Genomic DNA, 21,726 nt, shown 5'->3' with positions numbered 1-21,726 from the left:
TTACACAATATATAATAAATATACTTAAATTTGCTTAGTCGGCCTAGGTTCCTGCCCAGCCACCTAAGTGTTAGACTTCAGTCTACGGCCTGACTAACGCCTAGCGTCTTTTACAACCTTATATGCAAATAACATTTGCTATGTGTTTTTTTAAGGGTGCAGTTCACTACTTTTCCACAAATCGCTTAAAAAAAATTTGTTTTTAATAAAAAATTCTATAAAAACATTTTAGTCTAAGCGCTAGAAGCATAAAGAAGAATTCGAGCCTTTTTCAAAAACACTTTTGCGTAATGGTTTTGTCCATTTGAACTACTCACTTAAAAGAAACGCTTGTACAGAAACACTTTACCAGTATGAACATTTCAGACCCCAGAGGATCTGTTTTATCGATATTATTTTCCTATGGAAATAAAAAAAGCATCATGGTATTATAGAATATGCTCACCACCACACACACCCCAGCCTGTGCACCAAGTTTATTCTTTTACTCCAACAAACAGACACATACACTTCTTCTGAGTACATCAGGCTAAAAAATAGGCACGCCACATGTTTAGCGTTGCCCTATTTTACATAATTACATTTTGACCTAAAAAAGGAAGACTTCGGAGATACTTTAGGCTTCTATATAAGTCATCCCTTCCTCTGTAATATGTCGCCTTCTGTTGTGTCATTCACTTCATAAGTATTGCTGCCTCCCTCTCTCTCTTAAAACCACCTTCATAAGCTCTGCCAATTGCAAAACCACCTACAAAACAAAACTCAGCTGCCACTCAGGGGCGTCCGGAGAGAATGACGCTCTCTTATTGTGTGGCGGAGAACAAACCCTGTGTGCGTTGGGTTCAGAAATATTTCAAGGACTGCCTTTGCAACCTAAACGATGACATCTCGTTTGCTTCGGGTCTGATCAGCTTAGTGTGTTGGGGTGTGGCTGAAATTCCTCAAATCATCACAAACTTTCACACCAAGTCCAGCCACGGTGTTTCCCTCGCCTTCCTCTGCACCTGGGTCGCCGGGTTAGTATTCTGACCCACGATTAGACTAAGAAGTCTAGTAATATTTCTCTTCTCAGCTCTCCAATATTCTCCTTCGTCCCTGAATAGAAAAAAAAGGATTTAAAGTTGTGTAATGTTATTGAAAGTTGATTAATTAATTAATTATTATTTTTGGTTTTCATGCAGGGATGTGTTTAATTTGTTGGGTTGTTTTCTGGAACCAGCAACGGTGAGTTAACCCAGTCAATATTGCTATTGTCTTTCTCTTTGCCATAGTTATGTTGTTTGTTAGTCTGGTGGTCCAGAAAACCATCAGCAGGTGATTGGCTGTGGTTAAAGCCACTATCTTTATTTTCATGCATGATGGGTCTCCACCATATATATATATTGTCAGATTTTTTTTTTTTTTTTTTTTTGTAGCTTTGGCAAATTTCTGGTGTTAAATATTTTAATGATAGCTATTTTTTCATGCAGTTGCCGACCCAGTTGTACACCGCTCTGGTAAATTTGCCCCTTCAAAAACTTTGTATTACGTTTCTAATTATAATTTAAAAAAATATTAAACTGTGTTATGTTTCCATATATCTTTGCTTCTTTTGGTAATTGCAGTTGTAGGAAGAAATGATAAACACTAAATGCACGATAATTTAGGCCATGTCCGAATCTATAGTAAGACTTGGCTTTTTGAATCTAAAATTTGTTCAAATTATTCCCATCAATTTAGGTCTAAAGGATGCCATCAATTTAGGGAGTCACTAGCCACTAAGTAGGGTCCATTAATTTTTTAAAATTTTGTGAGTAATAAATTTAATTTATGAAGAAAGTGCTGAATTACTTTGTTTGTTATGATTAGTTTATCATATGTAGCTTAAATTAGTAATATCATTTAATTTGTGAGTAATTTACTGTAGCTTAAATTAGAAATATCATTTTATAAGCTTTAATTTATCATATGTTTTCTTTTGTTTTTCTTTAATTAATAGCTCTACACAGCAAGTACTATAGTATTAGTATTGCAGAGTGTGTACTATGACTACATCTATGCATGGTGGAAATGCCGAAATATCACGCCCAGACAGAAGGTACAACATTTTCATTTCAATTTTGGTTTTTCGCCTCTCAATCTATCAATTATTTTCTGAATAATTGTTATTAACTGAAGCTGGCTGGATAATACGAGGGTCTAATGATCAATTAATTAACATGTAATTAGGATGAAGAAGAGAACAAAAAACCATTGAATCCTAAGTTGGCTGATTCAAGCATTCCAATACCAACTGCTTCACCCAAAGCCACTCCTAAAAGGGAGTTCTACTACACGTACGTAACCTCCTCCTACAACTTCTACATATTTATGTTCCATATTTAGGATGTATCTTCTTAACTTGATTGATAAAACGAGTTTCTTGTCACATACTTTTTACAGGTCAGCAAGATCAATGGCTGGCAGTGGAACTCCGCCTTTTCGAACGTATATGAGAGCAGCTAGAAGTGGTCCTTCTGCAATGACAATAGACAGTGACTCGTCTTCTGAGGACGAGTCAGCTCCGGTTACATCCAACAAGAACTCTGTTACCCAGTCTAGGTCAATCCCAAGATTGGTGAGCCTCGAAAATCTAATTTCCTACTTAAGATCATTTTGTAAATTGCCTAAAATTGTGCATGTTTAATAATTAATTGTTATGTTTATGTCACATCAATTAGTAACGAAGATTTGGGAGAATATTAGGCGTATATTTGTAGTTCTATTCTTTTAAAAATCGTAACATAGTTAGTTAACAAGTGTTTTGTTCTACTATATCATTTTGATTTAATCACCACTTTGGGTAAAATAATTCCAGGTTGGTTACGGAACATTTCTAGCTACATCACTTAACTTGCCTTCACAAACAAAGGGTTTGGCACAAGTATACCTGGGAGTTACTGGGAGGAAACTCTTGCAGGTATGATTGGTTGTCACACAAACTATATCTATTAATACCGCTGATGCAAAAAGGAAAAAAAAACAACATGATCAATGGTCTAGATTCACAGGGTTATGTTGTCCTACAATCTGAGAAAATAACATTTTTCCTCCAGAATAATCATTTGCTGATACTAGTGTCTGTACAGGAACACTCAGTTGAGCATAGTGCCTTGGGTCAATGGCTGGGCTGGCTAATGGCTGCTATATACATGGGTGGTCGACTCCCTCAGATTTGTTTAAATGTACGTGTATATATATATATATATATTTTACTAATTAACTTCAGAGTTATCCTTAGCCGTTGAATTAATAGGAATAGCTGAAGTATATCCTCTTAATTACTATACTTTATTCATTCATATCTCTGTCACTATCAAAACGTTTATTTTACCTTATTTATCGATTTTATTTTGGACGTTCCTAACTTAATCGCGGTGTGATTTACATTGGCCAGATTAAAAGAGGAAGTGTGGAGGTAGTTCTTTACTCTTTGATTCCTTTCTAATAAATTCAATTAAATATGATCATGTATATAATCGAACAGTTTAAAACTATTGGTTATGTATATACAGGGCTTGAATCCTCTAATGTTCGTCTTTGCACTGATCGCAAATGTCACTTATGTGGGAAGGTTAGTTTACAATGTCTCTACTACACTATCTTCCTATCTCTACTTTCCTCATGCTTCTTAATTAATTTTTTTTAATATTCCAAAATTTGCAGCATACTTGTAAGAACCACCGACTGGGATAACATTACGGCCAACATGTCATGGTTGCTCGATGCTGCAGTTTGCGTAGTACTTGACTTATTTGTATCCTTTGCTAGTCCTCCTGCATATATATATATACACATTTAGTAAATATTTAACAATTACTACACCTACAGCATTCACAGATCACTGTTTTAGCATATCTTTTAACTTAAGTGAAACGTGAGGTGTGTGATAAACATGATACAAATAACCCATATTAAAATAGTCCTAACATTGCATTTAGTAATTACTATACTTACTAGATTTACAGATTACTTTGTTCACACATAACATAAGTGAAATGTGAGAAATATGATTAAAAATATGATCAATAATGTGATCGGTAACTATAAGTACGTATGATACTTATGATTTTATTGATATGCCTTAACAAGCATAACAACAGATAATTTTGCAGTACATCTACTATAAACACTGGAGGAAAGGGACTACAAGAGGTGAAGAAGACTACACGTACCAAGGAAGCAAATAATGGTGTAGCTTCTTGAAAGCACATTTGCATGCATGTATGCTGAAATCAAATCCAAATCTAGAGCACCATAATTAATCTTTCCATCTCCCTATATACTATCGCTAGGGTCTGTTGGATTTGGTATTAAATCAACACGCCTAAACTAAAACAAGAATCAGGACGCAAGATATTTAGATTTGTGTTTCCTAGTTGGTTTGAGATTTGGTTTTAGTATAGGATTTGGTTTCCTATATTCTAAGGACTTTGTGTAAACCTATGACATCTATTAGTATAAATAGATGGATGTGGGATATAGTTTTGTGTGTAAGAGTTTTTGAGAGGCATAAATTTGTATACTTGAGAACACTTTGTGTTTGTGAGTTCTCTTGTATTTGTTAGTAATCAATAAAGCTTCCGTTGTTAGAGAGGTACTCCAATATTGGAGGAATTCTGAAATCATTATGTTTTGTTTATTACTTGATTGGTTTTTTGTTTAGCTTACAACAAGTGGTATCAAGAGCTTAGGTTCTTACGTGGGTTGTGACTATTAAGCAATGACGAAGACTAGTGATTGTATCAGTGGTGATGATGTTGAAGTAAAGTCTAGCACTAGTGGAACCAAGATGATGGTTCAGAGTGCTAGGTTTGAAATTGAGAAATTTGATGGAACGAACAACTTTTTATATGGCAATGTGAGGTTCGAGATGTCCTGATACAACAAGGTTTGGTTGTTGTGTTAGAAGAAATGCCGTTTTCGAAGAAAAAGAAGAATGGGAAAGATTGAATGCTCATGCATATGTTCTACAATTCAGCTATTGGAAACACTACTAGAATATAGGCTATCACCGACGAACCACAAACCGACAAGAAATCCGATTTCTGTCTGAAATTTGACAAAAATCTGACATAAAACAATGTAATGTTGGATTGGAATAGTGACACCATTGCTACCGTCGGTTGAAAGCGACACTGATGTTGACGTTGGTTTAAAGCGACGTATACTTCAACATTACATCGGTTAAAGCGACATCAGATAACAATTAAATAAATAAAATATGCAAACTAGTGACGGTCTTAACCGACACCACCTTTGTTAATAATAATAAAAATATTTCATGAAGAGATGTCGATTGACTTGTCCATGAAGTACTGCACATAGAAATTGTAGAGACAGATTTTGAAGAATTTTGGCAATTCATGAAGAGAAGTCGATTGACTTGTCCACTGCAATTCATGAAGAGACAAATTGCCAGGTGAATTGTCCATTGAAAATACATCTGAGAGAAGAAGCCAAAATAAATATCAAAATTTGAAGAATTTGTACACGGAAATTGCACGAGGGAAAAGCAAGAGGACTCACAATTTGGATCTTCGACCATGAGCCGTTTCTAATCCAATGACTCGACGATCTGCAATTTCGGGATCGTGTTCCCATTGGGCTCGCTCATTTGCTTACTCGCCGAGCCGCCCTCCGCCACACTTTCCTCCTTGGCCTCGCCTTCAATACGAGACAATGCCGTTTCCGTCTCTTCCACGACTCCCTCGGCGCTCCCAATGACAGTCCTCTACCTCAACTCGGCAGCCCTGCGCAAATTCTGAAACTCGGGATCGACGACCTCCGTCGTGATCAAGGAGCTGCTTTGAAACAACACTAATGATGGCATCTTCCCAAAAATTAATCGTGAGCCTAATGGTTACAATTCATCATCTTTAACTTTGACCATCTATATTGTTGTTGAACAGATCAATCATGGTGGTTTTGGATCAATTACTCATTCAAATATGTTTGATAAAGATGGCGAAGTCAAAAGTTTTAAAGGGGAACAACCCAGGGCTCCGAATTATTTACAGAACACAGTAGATGCTACGTATCAGAGCAATGAAATTGGTTCCCATGATCCTAAAAGGGCTTCTAATAACATGTTGTGGCTGCAAAGAAGGAGTAAAGAAGAAGCTGCTTTACTGAAGGGGCTGTGTTCTCTTCCTTTATATTTAGCATTTTGTGTGGGAGTGGTGTGAAAATTTCAAATTTCAAAATGTTTGAAATTTTGCAAAAGTTTAGTGACCTGCCTTTTTAAAATTTTATAACTTAAGTATATATGAATTTGGTAGATAACAAAATGACACCAGGTTTTAAAATATTTAAAAATATTATTAGTGTCAACTGCAACCGACACCGGGTTTCAAAATATTTAAAAAAAACTAAAATCTATGTTGCTCAGAACTGACGCAGGCTTTAAAATATTTAAAAGCAATACTTTGTGTCGCTGAAAAGCGACATTATTTTGTTTAAAGCGACACCAGTATTTAAAAATTATTAAAATATTTGTCGGTTATAAGATACATTAAATGTTTACTTCGGTTTAAAAGCGACGTAAACATTTTATGACGCTTATAAGGGACAATAAATCCGACGTCATGTTCAGTTAGTGTCGCAACTGTCTTGTCCGCCACTATATTATATTAAACCGATGCCACCTACTGACACTATAAGGCCCTGTTGTAGTAGTGGAAAGCAACATAAGTATGGTGTGATGAACATAACTTCCATGAATGAATTGTGGGCTATATTGGAGACAAAATATATGAAGAATAGTGCAGAGAATCGACTGCATCTCAAGGATAGGAAGCATCAGGATCAAGCATCATGATGGTGTAATTCGAGAATTGCATGGTGTAAGGTACGTCCCAAATCTGAAGAAAAATTTGATCTCACTAGGCACTCTCGAGTCACAAGGCTACAAGTTTTACTCCAATAACAATGTGCTCAAAGTTACTAAAGGAGCACTTGTCATAATGAAAGGGCCTCGAAATGGCTTACTTTATATGCTACAAGGAAAGACTTTGGAAAATGGAGTGGCTATGATAGCTGATGAAGTGCAAAGTGATAAAAGTGACTTGTCTGCATTATGGCACATGAGGTTAGGACATGTAGGAAGGAAAGCATTACAAGGATTGATCAAGCAAGGGTGTTTAAAAGAAGCAAAAACAGGAAAGATAAAGTTCTATGGGCACTGCGTTCTTGGCAAACAAACAAAGGTGAAATTTGGCTCAGCTATTAATCAAACGAAATGGATTTTGGACTATGTTCATTCTGATGTTTGGGGGCATGCAAAGAATGCTTCTTTAGGTGGAAAAATGATGGTTTATATCTTCTATTGATGACTACTCTCGTAGCTCATGGATATATATGATGAAACGAAAGGACAAGGTTCTTGACATCTTCCTGGAATGGAAGAACATGGTGGATAACAAGAATGGAAATAAGATTAATATACTGAGAAGTGACAATGGAAGGGAATATACCTCTGATCATTTCTTCAAAGTGTGTAAAAAGGAAGAGATTACTTGACATTTCAGTGTTAGACATACTCCACAGCAGAATGGGATTACAGATGGACTAAATAGGACCTTGCTTGAGAAAGTTCATTGCATGCTATCTTAAGCTAAGCTACCAAAGAGATTTTGGGTAGAAGCTTTGAGCTATGCATGTCATGCGCTTAATTGACTATTATCAACAACATTAGAGGGTAGAACACCCATTGAAGTGTGGTATGGAGAATCAGATCAAGACTACAATAAGCTACAAGTGTTTGGATGCAATGCCTACTTTCATGTGAAGGAAACAAACTGGATCCATGAGCCAAGAAAGCTATCTTTATGAGATTCAATAATGGTGTGAAAGGTTTCAGACTTTGGTGTCTCGAGTTGAACAAGATTATAGTAAGTAGAGATGTGACATTCGATGAAAGTCACATGAAATTGAAGGAAAATGTTCAGATGGTGGAGCTTGGGGAACAAGTAATTGTGAATTCACAACCAAATAAGGAAGTTGTGGAAGAACAAAGACAAGGTGATCAACTTGAACATGAAGATAGTGATCACGAAGAAGAAACACCATCAGAATAACTAAAGATACAAGATGATTTCATAGCCAAAAGGAAGGGAAAAAGAGACATATCCCTACCTGCGAGATATAAAGATTGCATGGCCTGCATGGTATATGCATTGCCAATAATTGAGGCTGAAATTCCCACTAATTTTGAAGAAGCAGTAAATAGTGAAGAAGAGAGTAAATGGCATGATGCAATGGACGATGAAATGTTCTCCCTTCACAAGAATAAGACTTGGGAATTAGTAGAGTTGCCTAGAGGAAGGAAAGCAATTGGCTGCAAATGGGTTTATGCAAAAAAGGATGGAGTGGATGACAAGAGCTTGGTAAGATTTAAAGGTAGGCTAGTGGCTAAAGATATACTCAAAATGAGGGAACAAATTACAATGAATTTTTTTTCTCATGTGGTTAAACACTCATCCATTCGAATATTGCTTGCCCTAGTTGCACAATTCAACCTTGAATTGGTACAACTAGATGTGAAGACCGCATTCTTTCATGGTAATTTGGATGAAGAGATTTATATGAGACCAACCCGAAAGGTATCAAGTGAAGGGCAAAGAAAAATTGGTTTGTAAGCTCAGAAAATCTTTTTATGGTTTGAAGTAGTCACCCATGCAGTGATATTTGAGATTTGACAAGTTTATGAAGGGTCAAGACTATACAAGAAGTCACTATGATCACTGTGTTTATCATAAGAAGTTGAAAGATGGTTTGTTCTTGTACTTGTTAATCTATGTGGACGACATGCTCATAGCTTCAAGCAATATTTCAGAGATAGAAAAGTTGAAGGAGCAAATGAGAAGGGAGTTCGAAATGAAGGATCTCGGTGAAGCCAAAAAAATATTGGGAATGGAGATCACAGGGATAGACAAAAAGGGTTGGTGTGTTTGTCCCAGAAGCAATATCTTGAGATGTTGTTACAAAAGTTTAGAGTAACAAAAGACACTAAGCCTGTAGAAACTCCATTAGGTGCTCACTTCAAGTTGAGCAGTCAACAATGTCTCAAAACTAATGAAGATGGATGGTATTCCATATGCTAATTTGGTTGGAAGATTAATGTATGCTATGGTGTGTACTTGTCCTAATATAGCACATGTAGCTGGAATTATTAGTAGATTCATCCATAATCCTGGAAGAGAGCATTGGAATGCTGCTAAGTGGATACTAAGGTATTTACATGGAACGAGGGACAAAGGTATTTGTTTTGAAAGATGTGATAAAGGAATTGATAAGTTCTCAGCTGAATATGTGGACTCAGACTTTGCTAGAGACTTAAACAAGAGAGATCGACGACTGAGTATGTGTTTACTATGGCAAAGGGTCATATATGCTGGAGATAAATATTACAACCAATGGTGGCACGATCAATCACATAAGCAGAATACATAGCGATCGCTAAAGCAATCAAAGAAGCACTGTGGACTCCTGGGGTTGTTAGGAGATTTAGGTGTAGAACAACACAAGTTGGATGTATATTGTGACAGCCAAAGTGCCATTTATTTGGCCAGATATCATGTACATCAAGCTAGGACTAAGCACATTGATGTGCGATATCATTTTGTGAGAGAAGTGGTAGCTGAAGGTGAGATTCGTCTAAAAAAAGGTTGCTACAGAAGATAATCCAGCTGACATGTTGACAAAGGTGGTTAATACAACTAAGTTCAAGCACTGCTTAGATTTGATGCATTTGAAGCAAGTTTGATCTTGCGATATAGTGAAGCAATGGAAGTTGTTTGATGCCTCGTTATGGATTTCATGCCAATGTGGAGATTGTTGGATTTGACATTAAATCAACATGCCTAAACTAAAACAAGGATTATGATATCTTGGACGCAAGATATTTGGATTTGTGTTTCCTAGTTGGTTTGGGATTTGGTTTTAGTATAGGATTTGGTTTCCTATATTCTAGGGACTTTGACATCTATTAGTATAAATAGATGGATGTAGGATAGAGTTTTGTGTGTGAGAGTTTTTAAAGGGGCATCAGTTTGTATACTTGAGAACACTTTGTGTTTGTGAGTTCTTTTGTTTTTGTTGATAATCAATAAAACTTCCGTTGTTTGAGAGGTACTCTTATATTAGAGGAACTCTGAAATCATTGTATTTTGTTTATTACTTGATTGGTTTTTGATTTAGTTTACTACAGGATTAGCTCTTCTTGTTTGAGTGAATGATCAAACTTTGTATTTTAATATTTTCGAACTAGGAATTTTTTTTTTTTATAATTTATTTCTTGGGTGCATGAGTTCATTGTAAGTTTGGAATTTGAGAATACTGCGAGCGATTATACGTCAGGTAAAGCAGAAGCAGTAGTGGACTTGAAGCCTTCTCCATCGTTGATAGTAACAATATAGTGCAAGTTTATGTGGCTATAGTCTTACATTGATGATTGCTCTTTTAATTTATTTACCATGGAAAGCCATTTTCATCACCTAATTACTTTCTTTCCAAGGTGATCTTAGGAGATATTTGACAATAGGAAAGATAGTAAGTCTAATATGTTTGGTAGGTATATCACGAATGGAAGTGTGTAATTGTACTGTAATAGTGGCTCAACTTTATATCCTATTTTTGTTTTGGTCGATTTCAATAATTGGATGTGATTAGCTATCTTTTGCCAAATGAGAGAGGGTTGGGGGCAAGGGGAGAAAGGGAGACGAGAGATATGTTTATAGAATTATAGGGGAATTGTGTTGAGGATATATTATTCCTTTTACGTAATATATTTATTTATAGTAGTAAAAAGGAGAAAAAAATTCTTCATCCCCAAGGAATACAAGTCCACATAAAAAAGAATAACTAGAATCAAATATAATCTAAAACTTATACCATCACACTTAAACTAGGAAAATTCATAACACCTCCAGCTTTATTAGGGACTGGATTTTTCTCTTTTGTAATTTATGCATTGGTATATGAGCAGTGTTCGTGTCAGTTGCCCACGCATTTGGGTGACTATATATTATATTATACATATACTAAAACCCAAACTCTCGGATGCACTGTTTTTTGAACAGTAAAATGGCGGAAATGCCCTCCAAATTTTTTCTCATCAGCAGTATCTTTTAGCTTTTCTACAGTACAATGACGATTCTGCCCTTGGAGACCACGCGTCTGTCATCGGTGGTTCTTCCGCTCCATTTCTACTCTGCCTTTTCTTTGGGTTCCCTTCTCTCTCTCTCACTATTTTCAGCCCTTCCTTATTTTGGAGCCTAGGTTTTTTCTCTCTCCCACGCCTTCGTTGTTCTCGCTATCCGTCCTTCGCGTCTTTGTCTCGCCGATTTTTCACGGCCGTTTTCTTCTCGGAAAACTATCGATCTCTGGTGAGTTTTTTGCAGTTCTTGCCGTGTCTAATTTCAATTTTTTTTTCGTTGTTTGGGTGTGGCTTTGCGATGCGGTTTGATTTTTGGTTCCAGGAAAAGTTATCGATGCGATCTAAGGTTTTTTGGTGAGTTTTCTGCTTTTCTGATTGTATGTTGTTTGATTCGTTTTTCGTGCTTTGGGTCTGCCTTTCTGATCTGCTTTCATATTTGGTTTCAGCAAAAGAAGTTGTTTGAATTTTGGCCTTTCTGTCTGCAACCTTGCAAGCTGTTTGCGATCAAGGTATTTAACTTTTTTTTTTTTTTGGTGTTGGTTCTTTCTCCGATGATGGTTTGTTTGATTGATCAGAAAATGAAATAAATAAATTATGAGATTTAAACTGAATTATGCTTCATTTAATTAAATCTTTGGTTTTGTTGGGTTGTCATTGTTTGCCCTGTTCTAAACTTATATGTGTTGGGTTGTCAATTTTTTTCGGTTGTCATTTTTTCCTTTTATTTTCTGCTGGAAGCACTATTATATTCATGCTAATTTTGATGAAAAGGAAATGTGTGTTTAATTGAAGGATTAAATATGTATGAAGCAGGACATAGTATGCTATAATACATTTTTCCTTTTATTCTCTGTTTCTTCGTTGTCAATTTCATAGGATTTGGGTTTGGGCGGATCAATCCTGCAAACCGCTTCAATAACATGTCTTGGAACTCAATTAGCCACTATTAGCGTAGCCTCCATATTCTTGGTAATACACCAGAACCGATCATCTCATGGCTTGAAAAGGATGGAAAGACTAATCCAGGGCAATCACATAGCATTAACTCATCAGACATAATCAACGTTTGGCAATGCTTTGTCTTATTTTTTTATTTTTTTATTTGATTAACAATTCAAACTTATCTTTATATTTATTAGTATCTTGATTTCCTTGACAATTCAAGCATATCTTTTTTGTGTTTCTTTTTTTCTGGGTGTTTAATTTTATTTGAATTTCTTAATTTGTTCAAAGGATGCTTTGGTTAGTGGCCATCTTATTTAATGATTTTTTTTTTCTTTTGGTTTTTTAGCACAAATGGTATTGGTGAATGGTGAAGAGGTTTGTATGGGTTCATATATCTTAAACATGTAGTGAGAAGTGAGGGTTTTGTTTTAGTATTTTAAATAATTTGAGGAACATGTAGATACTATGATTTGTGGTTGCTTTCTTAAACCATGATAAAGCAGTCCATGTAATTTTAACATAGATATAATTTTTTATCTAATGCATGAGTATATGAAATGTTAATACGATAATATATTGGGCAACACTATGTGATTTAAAATGAAAAGAGAGACAATGAACCATGTTTGATATTTTGTTTGTGTTGGTTTTTTTAAATTTGAGCTTTTTTGAGTTGGATTTATGTGTTTTGTTTAAGATATCATTTTTGGTTTATGAATGGTTTGCCAGTGCGAAAGTTTGCTTATTTTATATGGTTGGATTCATGGGTTTTCTTAAGGTTTGAAGTTCTTAGTTTTTATTAAGAAATTTAATATGGGTTTCATTTATTTGTGAAACTAGCACTTTTTTTGTGAAGATTTTCAGTAAATGATTGCTTATTTGGCTTTAAATTTGATCTCTTTAAATTTCCAGGTTGTTCTAGACTTTGTCAACAGTGCAGAGTTGTCTTCGGCAGAGCTCGATAGCAACTCTAGGTCAGTCTGAATTGCGAGTAGATATGATTTTTCTTTAATTTATTCATCTTCTTTCGAATTTATGTGCAAATATTTTTGAAGCCCAAGTGATTCAAAGTTCAAATTTATTTGTAAAGTATAAGTGTGGGTGTGGACACCCAATATGACTTTTAAATGGTGTTGCTATCTACTATTTGACAGAATTATATTGGGGACTGTCTAAATTTTGGTTTTAGCTGTAGATGAAGCGAAATCAAAAGGTTATAAATTAGAGATATAATTTAATTATTATATTTGATGCATCATTTGATTAAATGAATACAGTAGGAACATTGATTTGACGTATGTGCTTTCGCATGGAAAACTGAATTTTGTGTGTTTATAAGTGTGTATATACTCAATATTTATTTTAATTACAATGGAATTGACTGAAAATTATGGAGAATTAGTGTAAGTTTACACATAAAGAAATAGAATGAAAATGTAGGTAAAGAAAAATTAGAATGTAATACATAATATCTTTGTCTCTGTGTGGGTGTGTGTGTGTGTGTGTGTGTGTGTGTAAGGGATTGATGACTAAATGTGCTACGTGAAGAGATTGCTTATTTCATTAGTTAAGGGCAGCACTTGATAGAAGCGTAACCAAACCCAGGTAAGAGTCACATTTTGGTTGCCTTCCTATCCTTATTTTTTGTATTTTTCACTTAGCTCTATGTTGTTAACTGCAAATTTTGGTATTTTGTTCCCTTTAGTTTTATCTGCTAATTATTGTTCTATGAATTGTATTCTTCAGTTAATTAATGATTAACTAGAATGTCCCCAAACAAAAAAAAAAAAAAAAAAAATCAAGCATTACAATGTTCGGGATGATAATTTACATCTAATATGATCATTAGCCAGTCGAGAACCTAATTTGGGAATTGGATTTTAAAGTTTTAATAGTTTTGTTGTGTGTAAATTTCTTGCTTTGCCTACCAAGAATCCAAAAACTAAAGGCTTAGTTATTTTCCCCAAATGGTTTTCAATTTGTTGTAGGTAAACAAGAGCTACTAGACTATTATGCACAGGGGACTGGAAGGAAAGTAAAAATTCAAGCTTTTAATACAAATTGGAAATTGAGCGACACTAAACAAATGATAGGTAAAACTGACCACTACTTTCTTTCCGTTTAAATATAAATCAATTGATTAAGTCTGTGTTTTAAAATTAAGTATCAATTGTTTTCAAATTCTAACAACGATCTCCTACGCTTTAAGATAATCTATTTAGTTTTGATCCACTTTTAATTACGCAGAATTTCAATTTTTTTTCCATATAAAGTTTCCATTTTTCTTCGGTAAGAGAAGAAGCTTTAATTTGGGTTTACAATTTTTCCCCTTGTAGATTTTCAAAGTAGGACCAAGCTTTCAAAAGGCACTTCAGGTTCTGGAATTATTATTATTATATCAAGAGGTCGCACTTGGTATGATGGCAAGTGTCTTCGTCCATGAGCGGTAGGTCTCGGGTTCGAGACTTGGGAGTAGCCTCTCCATAAATGTGGGTAAGGCTAGCCGACATTCACCTTTCCCAGACTTTGTGTAAAGCGGGAGCCTTGTGCGCTGGATACGACCTTTTTTATGCTTTTGTTATATCAGGTTCTAAATTGCACATACCATTTCTTTAAATTAGAGAAAATTAAGCACGATCTTGCTTATATACATATTGTTATTTTAAGAAACAATTTTGTTTGTCTTTTCTATAATAAGAACAACAATTTACTTTTGGGTTTCGTTCTTACCTGATTTCTGAATTTATGCCCAAGTCTAATCTACTCCAAAGACAGGCAGAGCAAAAGGAGGAATGTTTAAGCAGGTATGTGTACCATGTGTTTTATTCGTTCTTAACTTCATTGTTGGTTTCTGTACTATTTTTCTGTGTCTAAAAATTTGAAATAAATATGATCTTTTCACTGTTGATTCTCATTCCAAGTTTTTTCCACAGAAAATAAAATAACAAATAAATATTTTGTTTCCCTTCTTCTACTTTGTTCTTTTGCAGCAAAATAAGCATGATTTTGTTGGTACTACTTATTTAGTGAAACAATGGTTTCATATTGTGAACCGTTTTGCGTGTTTATCACTTTATTCTTTATGGTTTCAATTTCCTAGATGAAGTGTGACACGTATGGAATTTCACAATTTACAACCATAAACTTCATTTCTCCCATGGACACCTTTTTTGTTCCTTATTGTTGATAGAGTTGTAAATAAATTTGCACATGTAAATAGTATTGTCTACTGTATATACATATATATATATATAATATTTTTTTAGAATTTCTGTGTTATACAATTTTCATTTCCGCAGCAAAGCGCGGGCATCCTTGCTAGTCTTAACTATTAGCGTAGTCGAGATCAAAGTTACTTTGCGTTAAATTGAAAATTACTAAAATTCTGAAATGACAATTAGATTTATTATTTTGGTTCTATGAGCTAGTATATTAAGCTTCAATATTAACTTACACTAGGTACTGAATTCATTTGGTTAGTACAAGAAAATTCTCATCACTCTACTTCACTGTACAAGGTAAACCCTAGACTCCTCTCTTTGCGGAGTTTGGGCTCCCTTCGCATTTCTTTTGCCTTTAGGCATAATGAAAAACTGGAAAACTATTTTCTTTGAATATTGAAATATATATATATATATATATATATATATATATATATATATATATTAACCTTCAAGAATCAATGTTGCGGAGGTTTTAAGAGTTGGAAAAAAGAAAATATCATTTTCAGTGACCACTATAATTTGTTTTTGCTCTTTTGTTCTTGGTAGTCCCAAACTTTTAAGGAAATTTTAACGAAAAACTTTTAATGCTTAAAGTCAGAGCCGCTTATTCTCTTATATTGAAGAAACTAGTTGCGTCAGTACTCGAGGGTTACGGTGCTATTCGTATTTCATTCATTTGCATTTTGTTGTTCTATTTGTATGATTGATTTTTTCGGGAGTGAGGGAGGTTTTAACAGGTTAAAAATTTGCTCATAGTAAAAATTATATATATGTGTAATATAATGTTGGAAAAATTAGGGTCTAATTGCTATATTAAATCACATAAAGAATCAAGAAATAATTCATGCACTTATTATACATCAAAGTAATTCATACATATGGGTAACCAATATTAAATGAACATGATATAATGGATTAGAAAAACCTAGAAAATACGGTTGAGGCAAGTGTCGGACACTTTGTCCTGAAGACAAGTTTATGTCCCATTATGGTGCTCATGGTTGATCGGCGCATGTCTTTTAAGATACAACGACCACTTCCTTGTAATAGTAGCACTCCAAATCACAAGGCTCTATGAACCATGATTGTGTTGAAAATTCTTTTATATGGACTCAATGAGACTTTTTAATATTTAGTGCACTCTATGTATAATTATGTAAACAATTAAAAGTTATTTTGTGATTATAGTGAGCTTCCCTATTTATAGAATGTGAGATACCTCTTTGGAAAGGATGTGACCATTGATGAAGAGTCAAAAGTTGCAATTCTTCATTTGAGTAGACACATATTTTTACCAAAAGACTCCACTTCTAATTTCCATTCAATTAATAAATTTAATATAATAATATTATTATTAAATTTGACAACATATGAATAATCTTGGCATATATGTAACTAGAACCACGGTAACATCCTAGAATTAATGAAACATTCCACAAATTTATATAATATTCTCGATAAAATCAATTCAACTAGATTTCAATCTGCAGCAAGAATATATTTAAACGACTTGAGAATTAGGGTAGATAAAACACTGAATTCAAATCACCAACATCAGCCAACAAGCCTCACAAGATTAAGAAATGAATTGGTCCTCTGATTTGAGCTTGGTGACATTGCTCCAGAAGGAGAATTAGATGGTGAGGATGGATATGGAGACGAACTTGACGCGAATCATCTGCCGAGGATGCAGAAGGAGATTTGTTTCGAATTGCAACATAATCATCTGATGAGGATGGAGAAAAAGATATGCTTGGACTTGTGACCAAATTTTCTGGTAAGTACAGAATATTAACCCTTTAATTTCCTCCAATATTTACATAAGTATGTCACAAACAAATTAACTTTAAGTAACAACGAGTTAGGGGAGGAAATTCTACAAATGCATTAAGATCTAAGACATGAAATATATTTTTAGCACATAGTTAATTGACATGGAATAGTTTTCTTCCATCTTACTTACATTTCAATTTTACAAGAAAAGTTAAAATATATACGGCATGAAATATTCATTTCTCATGTTGCAAGAGAAATGTGATTGTTAGGTAAACTCTGTTTCACAAAACTTTTGCCTCTATCTTTCACCAAGGACTTCGTGACCTCCATGTTTGCTTGCGTACCAAGTCTAGAAATTTATTTTGCAAAGTAAAACTTTTGGGTCCGACATTCAGAGCCTTGTTGAAACAAGACTAGAGGGGCAACTTCCATAAACGCAACAAGGCCATGAGTATAATTATAAATATAAATATGTTCTCCGCCTAGGGTTGGGTAATGGATAGCATAAAACAGTGAATGAGAGCCTAGATTACTGATCAAGGAAACAAAAAAGAGAGCATCGGTGTGTTAAGCTAGTCAAAATTGATATCTTCGCTCTGCCCCAGTTATGTTGTTTGCTAGTGTCCAGAAAACATCAGTGGGCGATTAGCTCTGGTTAAAAAACCAATATCTTTATTTTCATGCCTGAAAGGGTCCCCACCATATATTGTCAGATTTTTTTTTTCGCTAACTTGGTAAATATTTGGTGTAAAATAATTTAATTATAGCTATTTTTTTATGCAGTTGCCCATCCAATTGTTTTGCACCTTCAAACACTTTGTTTACGTTTCTAATATTAAGCTGTGTTTGTTAGCCTTATAAGGTTATACAATTAAAACACAAACGAAGGAGTGACCAACTTGATTCTAGTTGTAATCATGGTACTCGAGTAAGGAGGGTGAAGGGCACGGAAACACCAATGTCTTCTACAAACATTTAGCCGGATACAACTACTCTATGGGAAACATTATGTTGTGTGTTCTAAGGCTTATAGAGACCGGTATTTTATATATGCTAAAAGCTAGGGTTTCCATCTATAAAGGAAACCTTAACTTACTTTCTTAGCCTCCAAGTCAAGTATCTTAATCATATTCAATTAATGATTTCATCAATCCTATTTCCAATATAAGACACCTTATATAGGATTGATATAATTAAGAGATCAAATCACAATCAACATTATTCTCCAATATTACATTCCTATTACATGTAGTAGACCACTTAAAGGTTGATTTATATTGGATAAATCCAACATTCTCCCACTTGGTCTACAAAATATAATATTCACATTTATACTTGAGATTGGAGACTAATGTAGTTCTTATTGCAATTTCTGTCAAATGTAGTTCTTTACATGGAACTAACAAGGTTGTAAGGTTGACACAACTCAAAACCTTCATAATCACACATGCTAAGATCCTCATTCAGATGAAACACAAATAATGATCAAGAGATAAAACTTTAAACCAAAAACCAAAATGTCTTACTTTATATTATCTCAGGTCCATCTTATTCTTCTTCAAAGCCTTAAATCTGCCAACGCAAATATCCTTCATCTAATAAAACCAACATAACCTCTCCAAAACAATCATGCATCACTTTCATTAGACCAATAACCAGACAAGCAATGTTTGTAGCCAACAGACACAATTGAAAATACCAAATAGGCACATGTTCAAGTAAAATATCCCAAAACTTCATTAAACAAATTAAATCAACACTTGTGAGCAAGATGAATTAACATGTTTTTGACACTGATCTATGCACCATACCAGTTACTTTCATGGTGATTTCCAACACTTGCGGGCAGATGGAAATCCTCACAACTGAGGCAGTGCATAAACCATGCCATGCTATTTGATAACAACTTGATATTCAATATATATTTCATCAGATAATTGACTAGCACAAGAAAAAATGTGACTTAATGAATCCAACTAAAGATTAAAATGAATACATGGATTCTATACATACCTTATAGGTCATCTGCAAATGTAAGACATTACTAATACGACGTTACTTAATTTGCAAATCAATACTTAAATCATACTTTTGAAAATACGCCTTTGGGAATAGCTTTACTTAGTCAATGAATGCATATTACCTCAATGAATTCATCACTGTTACACAAAAACATGCATCCAACAACCACATTATATGTACAAATAATTCCACATTTATGCTAAGTAGTCCTTATGAGCCCCAAAACAAATTATCAACCGAGAAATCCAAATGATTGCAAGTAATAGAAAAATGTACGCATATACCAAGTATCAATTCGTGCAACTTAAACAAATTATAGACATTTGAGTAACACAAATTCATGGAAGATAGAATAAAGCTTTAACAGATCCATGCAAGTCCACTTAATGCTCAAAATTTTAGAACAACTCCTACTAAGTTTTTAGAGTTTATACTTGCAAATAAGTTAATGAGTGTGAAGCCCAATTTTCGTTCACTAATTCTCCCACTTGGGCAAACACTCATTAATATATTCTTTCAAAGATGTACCTAAAGAAAATTGCTTTATATTTTAGACATAATAAATAGACATCACAACCAACATAAAGTTGTCAAACAGAATTTCAGCAATGAGTTACACTTTAGAATTTATCATAATTAATTTACAAGCTTGATTGCTACCAAAATCATATTGATCAAAATAGACATACTAACCTTCATAAAATAAAAATATAAAGCCATTTTGGATCAAAATAGTAGTGTAAAGTGACGTCTCAAAAAGACCAACACAATCTACTAGTAAAACTATCTATACAAGCACGGGTTACTATAAATTCACCGTAATTAAAGTACATGGCAAAAAATTACGAAAATTTGTAGACACATAGTAGACATATGTTGAACATATAAAAAATTCAGGTCATTCGGTGACCATTAGACGTGTCATTAATCCGAATGTAATCAAGGCATGCAATTTGTCAGAAAAATTATGTTCCTCTATCATGAAACTAAACATCTCTAACCAATTCAATTTCACATTATTTTAATTTTGATGTCCAAAGGAAACTCAAGTAATCAAATTTCATCCTCTAAACAGACATCATAGTTCAAAATTGAAAATATTTACAAACATTATACTTAAACAAGGCGTACCTTAACAATCCTTGATTAACCTTCATGGGTTCAATACTTTGCATCAACGAGTCTCATCAAGAGACACAAAAATATGTCATGATGCGACCGATTTTCATGCCTTAAAACCACAACCTATAATGGGGCTCATAGTGGAAGTATTTGTAACTGAAGACATGAAACTTTATTCCCAATAAACTTGAAACTAGATTAATTTACACCTGCGAGCTAGAAAATTAACTAGTTTTTAGTACTAGATTATATGTCACAAGAGTACCTACATGAAAAACTTCAACACCTGTGGCAAATGAAACTTTCACAACTTCTGTGAAATAAAACCCATACTATGCCATCTTAATTAAACTAAAAGAAATAATCCACACTTGCGGGCAAGAAGATTACCCTTTTATTCTAATTAAGATGCAATGTTGACCAAAATAACTCAAAAACACAATCCCATCGTCAACTAAGCCGTATGCTGTTGTGGCTTGCTTAGTTGAAAAGGCATTGATCAACTCCGCCAGGAAACAATACAAGAAGTCATATGGATTAATTAATTGTAAGTGACAAAATTATGATAATCTGATTCGAACTTCGAGTCTTGCCAACAAATGACACTAATTCCTTCATGACTCATTTTTTACATTAAATTAATCTCAAGAAACCTGACAACATACTTGAAAGAGATGAATCACATATAGAACAAGTTTTATTCCACAACAAGAATGTTAATATTTATCATTATGGAGTCAATTACTTAAAATAGAAATACTTTATCTAATGGGAAAGAACAATACATTCCTTTACTTTAAAAGCTAAATTGCTCAAATGTTTTTTTAAGTCAAACGGGTTCCTTTCCTTTTATATATTTCTTTCCGTAGTACAAGACTACTAAACATAGCATTAAAATCATGCATTAGCTTTGTAAATACCAAATTAAATAAAGGAATAACCAAAGTTATTTTCTTCCATAGAAAACATCTCCAATATATACCCTACATTAGCCTTGAAAACTTTCTTTTCTTCTCCCCTTATGACATTGACACATAAAATTTAGTAATCAAAGCACTGTTTAAATTTTTGGCATAGGAAAATCCACAATCAATAATACATGTTTGAAAATTCATGGTTATCAATTAGGTTACATACTTTGCTCATGCCTTCATATGTTCACTACTTCTTTATAAACATATATATAATCACATGACCACCATAATTCTCATATAAGAATAAATAGAATACAAATGAGAAGTGTCACATAATTACTTCAAACCTCATTCATTTGTATAATGTTCTTGTTCTTGCCACCGGATGCTTTCTGTCTCTCTTAATCAATCCACATGTTATGCATCAATTTCATAGTTAATTAATCATGTACAATTAAATAACTATACTGAGATAGGAAAGCAAAAGTGTAGACAAAACTAATTTGATTAGTCATGCAGATTCCTTATGGAGTTAATATGACTTTAA

General features: G+C 34.0%; 1 protein-coding gene and 1 long non-coding RNA gene across 4 annotated transcripts; both read left to right on the top strand.

Annotated features, from left to right (window-relative positions):
* The first annotated feature begins 267 nt into the window (after positions 1 to 267).
* Positions 268 to 4,643, top strand: LOC103401961 (vacuolar lysine transporter YPQ1-like). 3 transcript variants are annotated; one of them, XM_070808618.1, is made up of 12 exons: positions 268 to 1,016; positions 1,182 to 1,224; positions 1,470 to 1,496; positions 1,979 to 2,077; positions 2,209 to 2,315; positions 2,422 to 2,596; positions 2,837 to 2,938; positions 3,108 to 3,203; positions 3,416 to 3,436; positions 3,534 to 3,592; positions 3,685 to 3,775; positions 4,122 to 4,643. In XM_070808618.1, exons 1-12 carry the CDS (start codon positions 793 to 795, stop codon positions 4,206 to 4,208), a joined length of 1,131 nt encoding a protein of 376 aa, XP_070664719.1. In that variant the 5' UTR covers positions 268 to 792; the 3' UTR covers positions 4,209 to 4,643. The 3 variants fall into 3 exon arrangements, with proteins under 3 accessions (XP_070664719.1, XP_070664726.1, XP_070664721.1); XM_070808620.1 differs by having other exon boundaries at positions 544 to 1,016; positions 2,015 to 2,077; XM_070808625.1 differs by lacking the exon at positions 2,837 to 2,938.
* Positions 4,644 to 11,232: 6,589 nt separating this feature from the next.
* On the top strand, positions 11,233 to 18,272 carry LOC114820525 (uncharacterized). The gene is made up of 8 exons (XR_011577223.1): positions 11,233 to 11,405; positions 11,499 to 11,530; positions 11,623 to 11,685; positions 13,034 to 13,095; positions 14,110 to 14,214; positions 14,458 to 14,925; positions 16,971 to 17,122; positions 17,975 to 18,272. It is a non-coding gene; the product is annotated as an uncharacterized lncRNA (long non-coding RNA).
* The last annotated feature ends 3,454 nt before the right edge of the window (positions 18,273 to 21,726 follow it).

The sequence above is a fragment of the Malus domestica genome, chromosome 02 (assembly GCF_042453785.1).
Source record: "Malus domestica chromosome 02, GDT2T_hap1".
In the NCBI taxonomy this organism is placed as follows: Eukaryota; Viridiplantae; Streptophyta; class Magnoliopsida; order Rosales; family Rosaceae; genus Malus; species Malus domestica.
This window is presented reverse-complemented; position numbering and strand designations above follow the sequence as displayed.

Excerpts from the sequence above, each read along its gene's own strand:
- LOC103401961 (XM_070808618.1), top strand. The coding sequence starts at position 793 with ATGACGCTCTCTTATTGTGTGGCGGAGAACAAACCCTGTGTGCGTTGG. Across the intron at positions 1,017-1,181 it reads CTCTGCACCTGGGTCGCCGG|GGATGTGTTTAATTTGTTGG; the intron begins GTTAGTATTCTG and ends GTTTTCATGCAG. Across the intron at positions 2,078-2,208 it reads ATATCACGCCCAGACAGAAG|GATGAAGAAGAGAACAAAAA; the intron begins GTACAACATTTT and ends ACATGTAATTAG.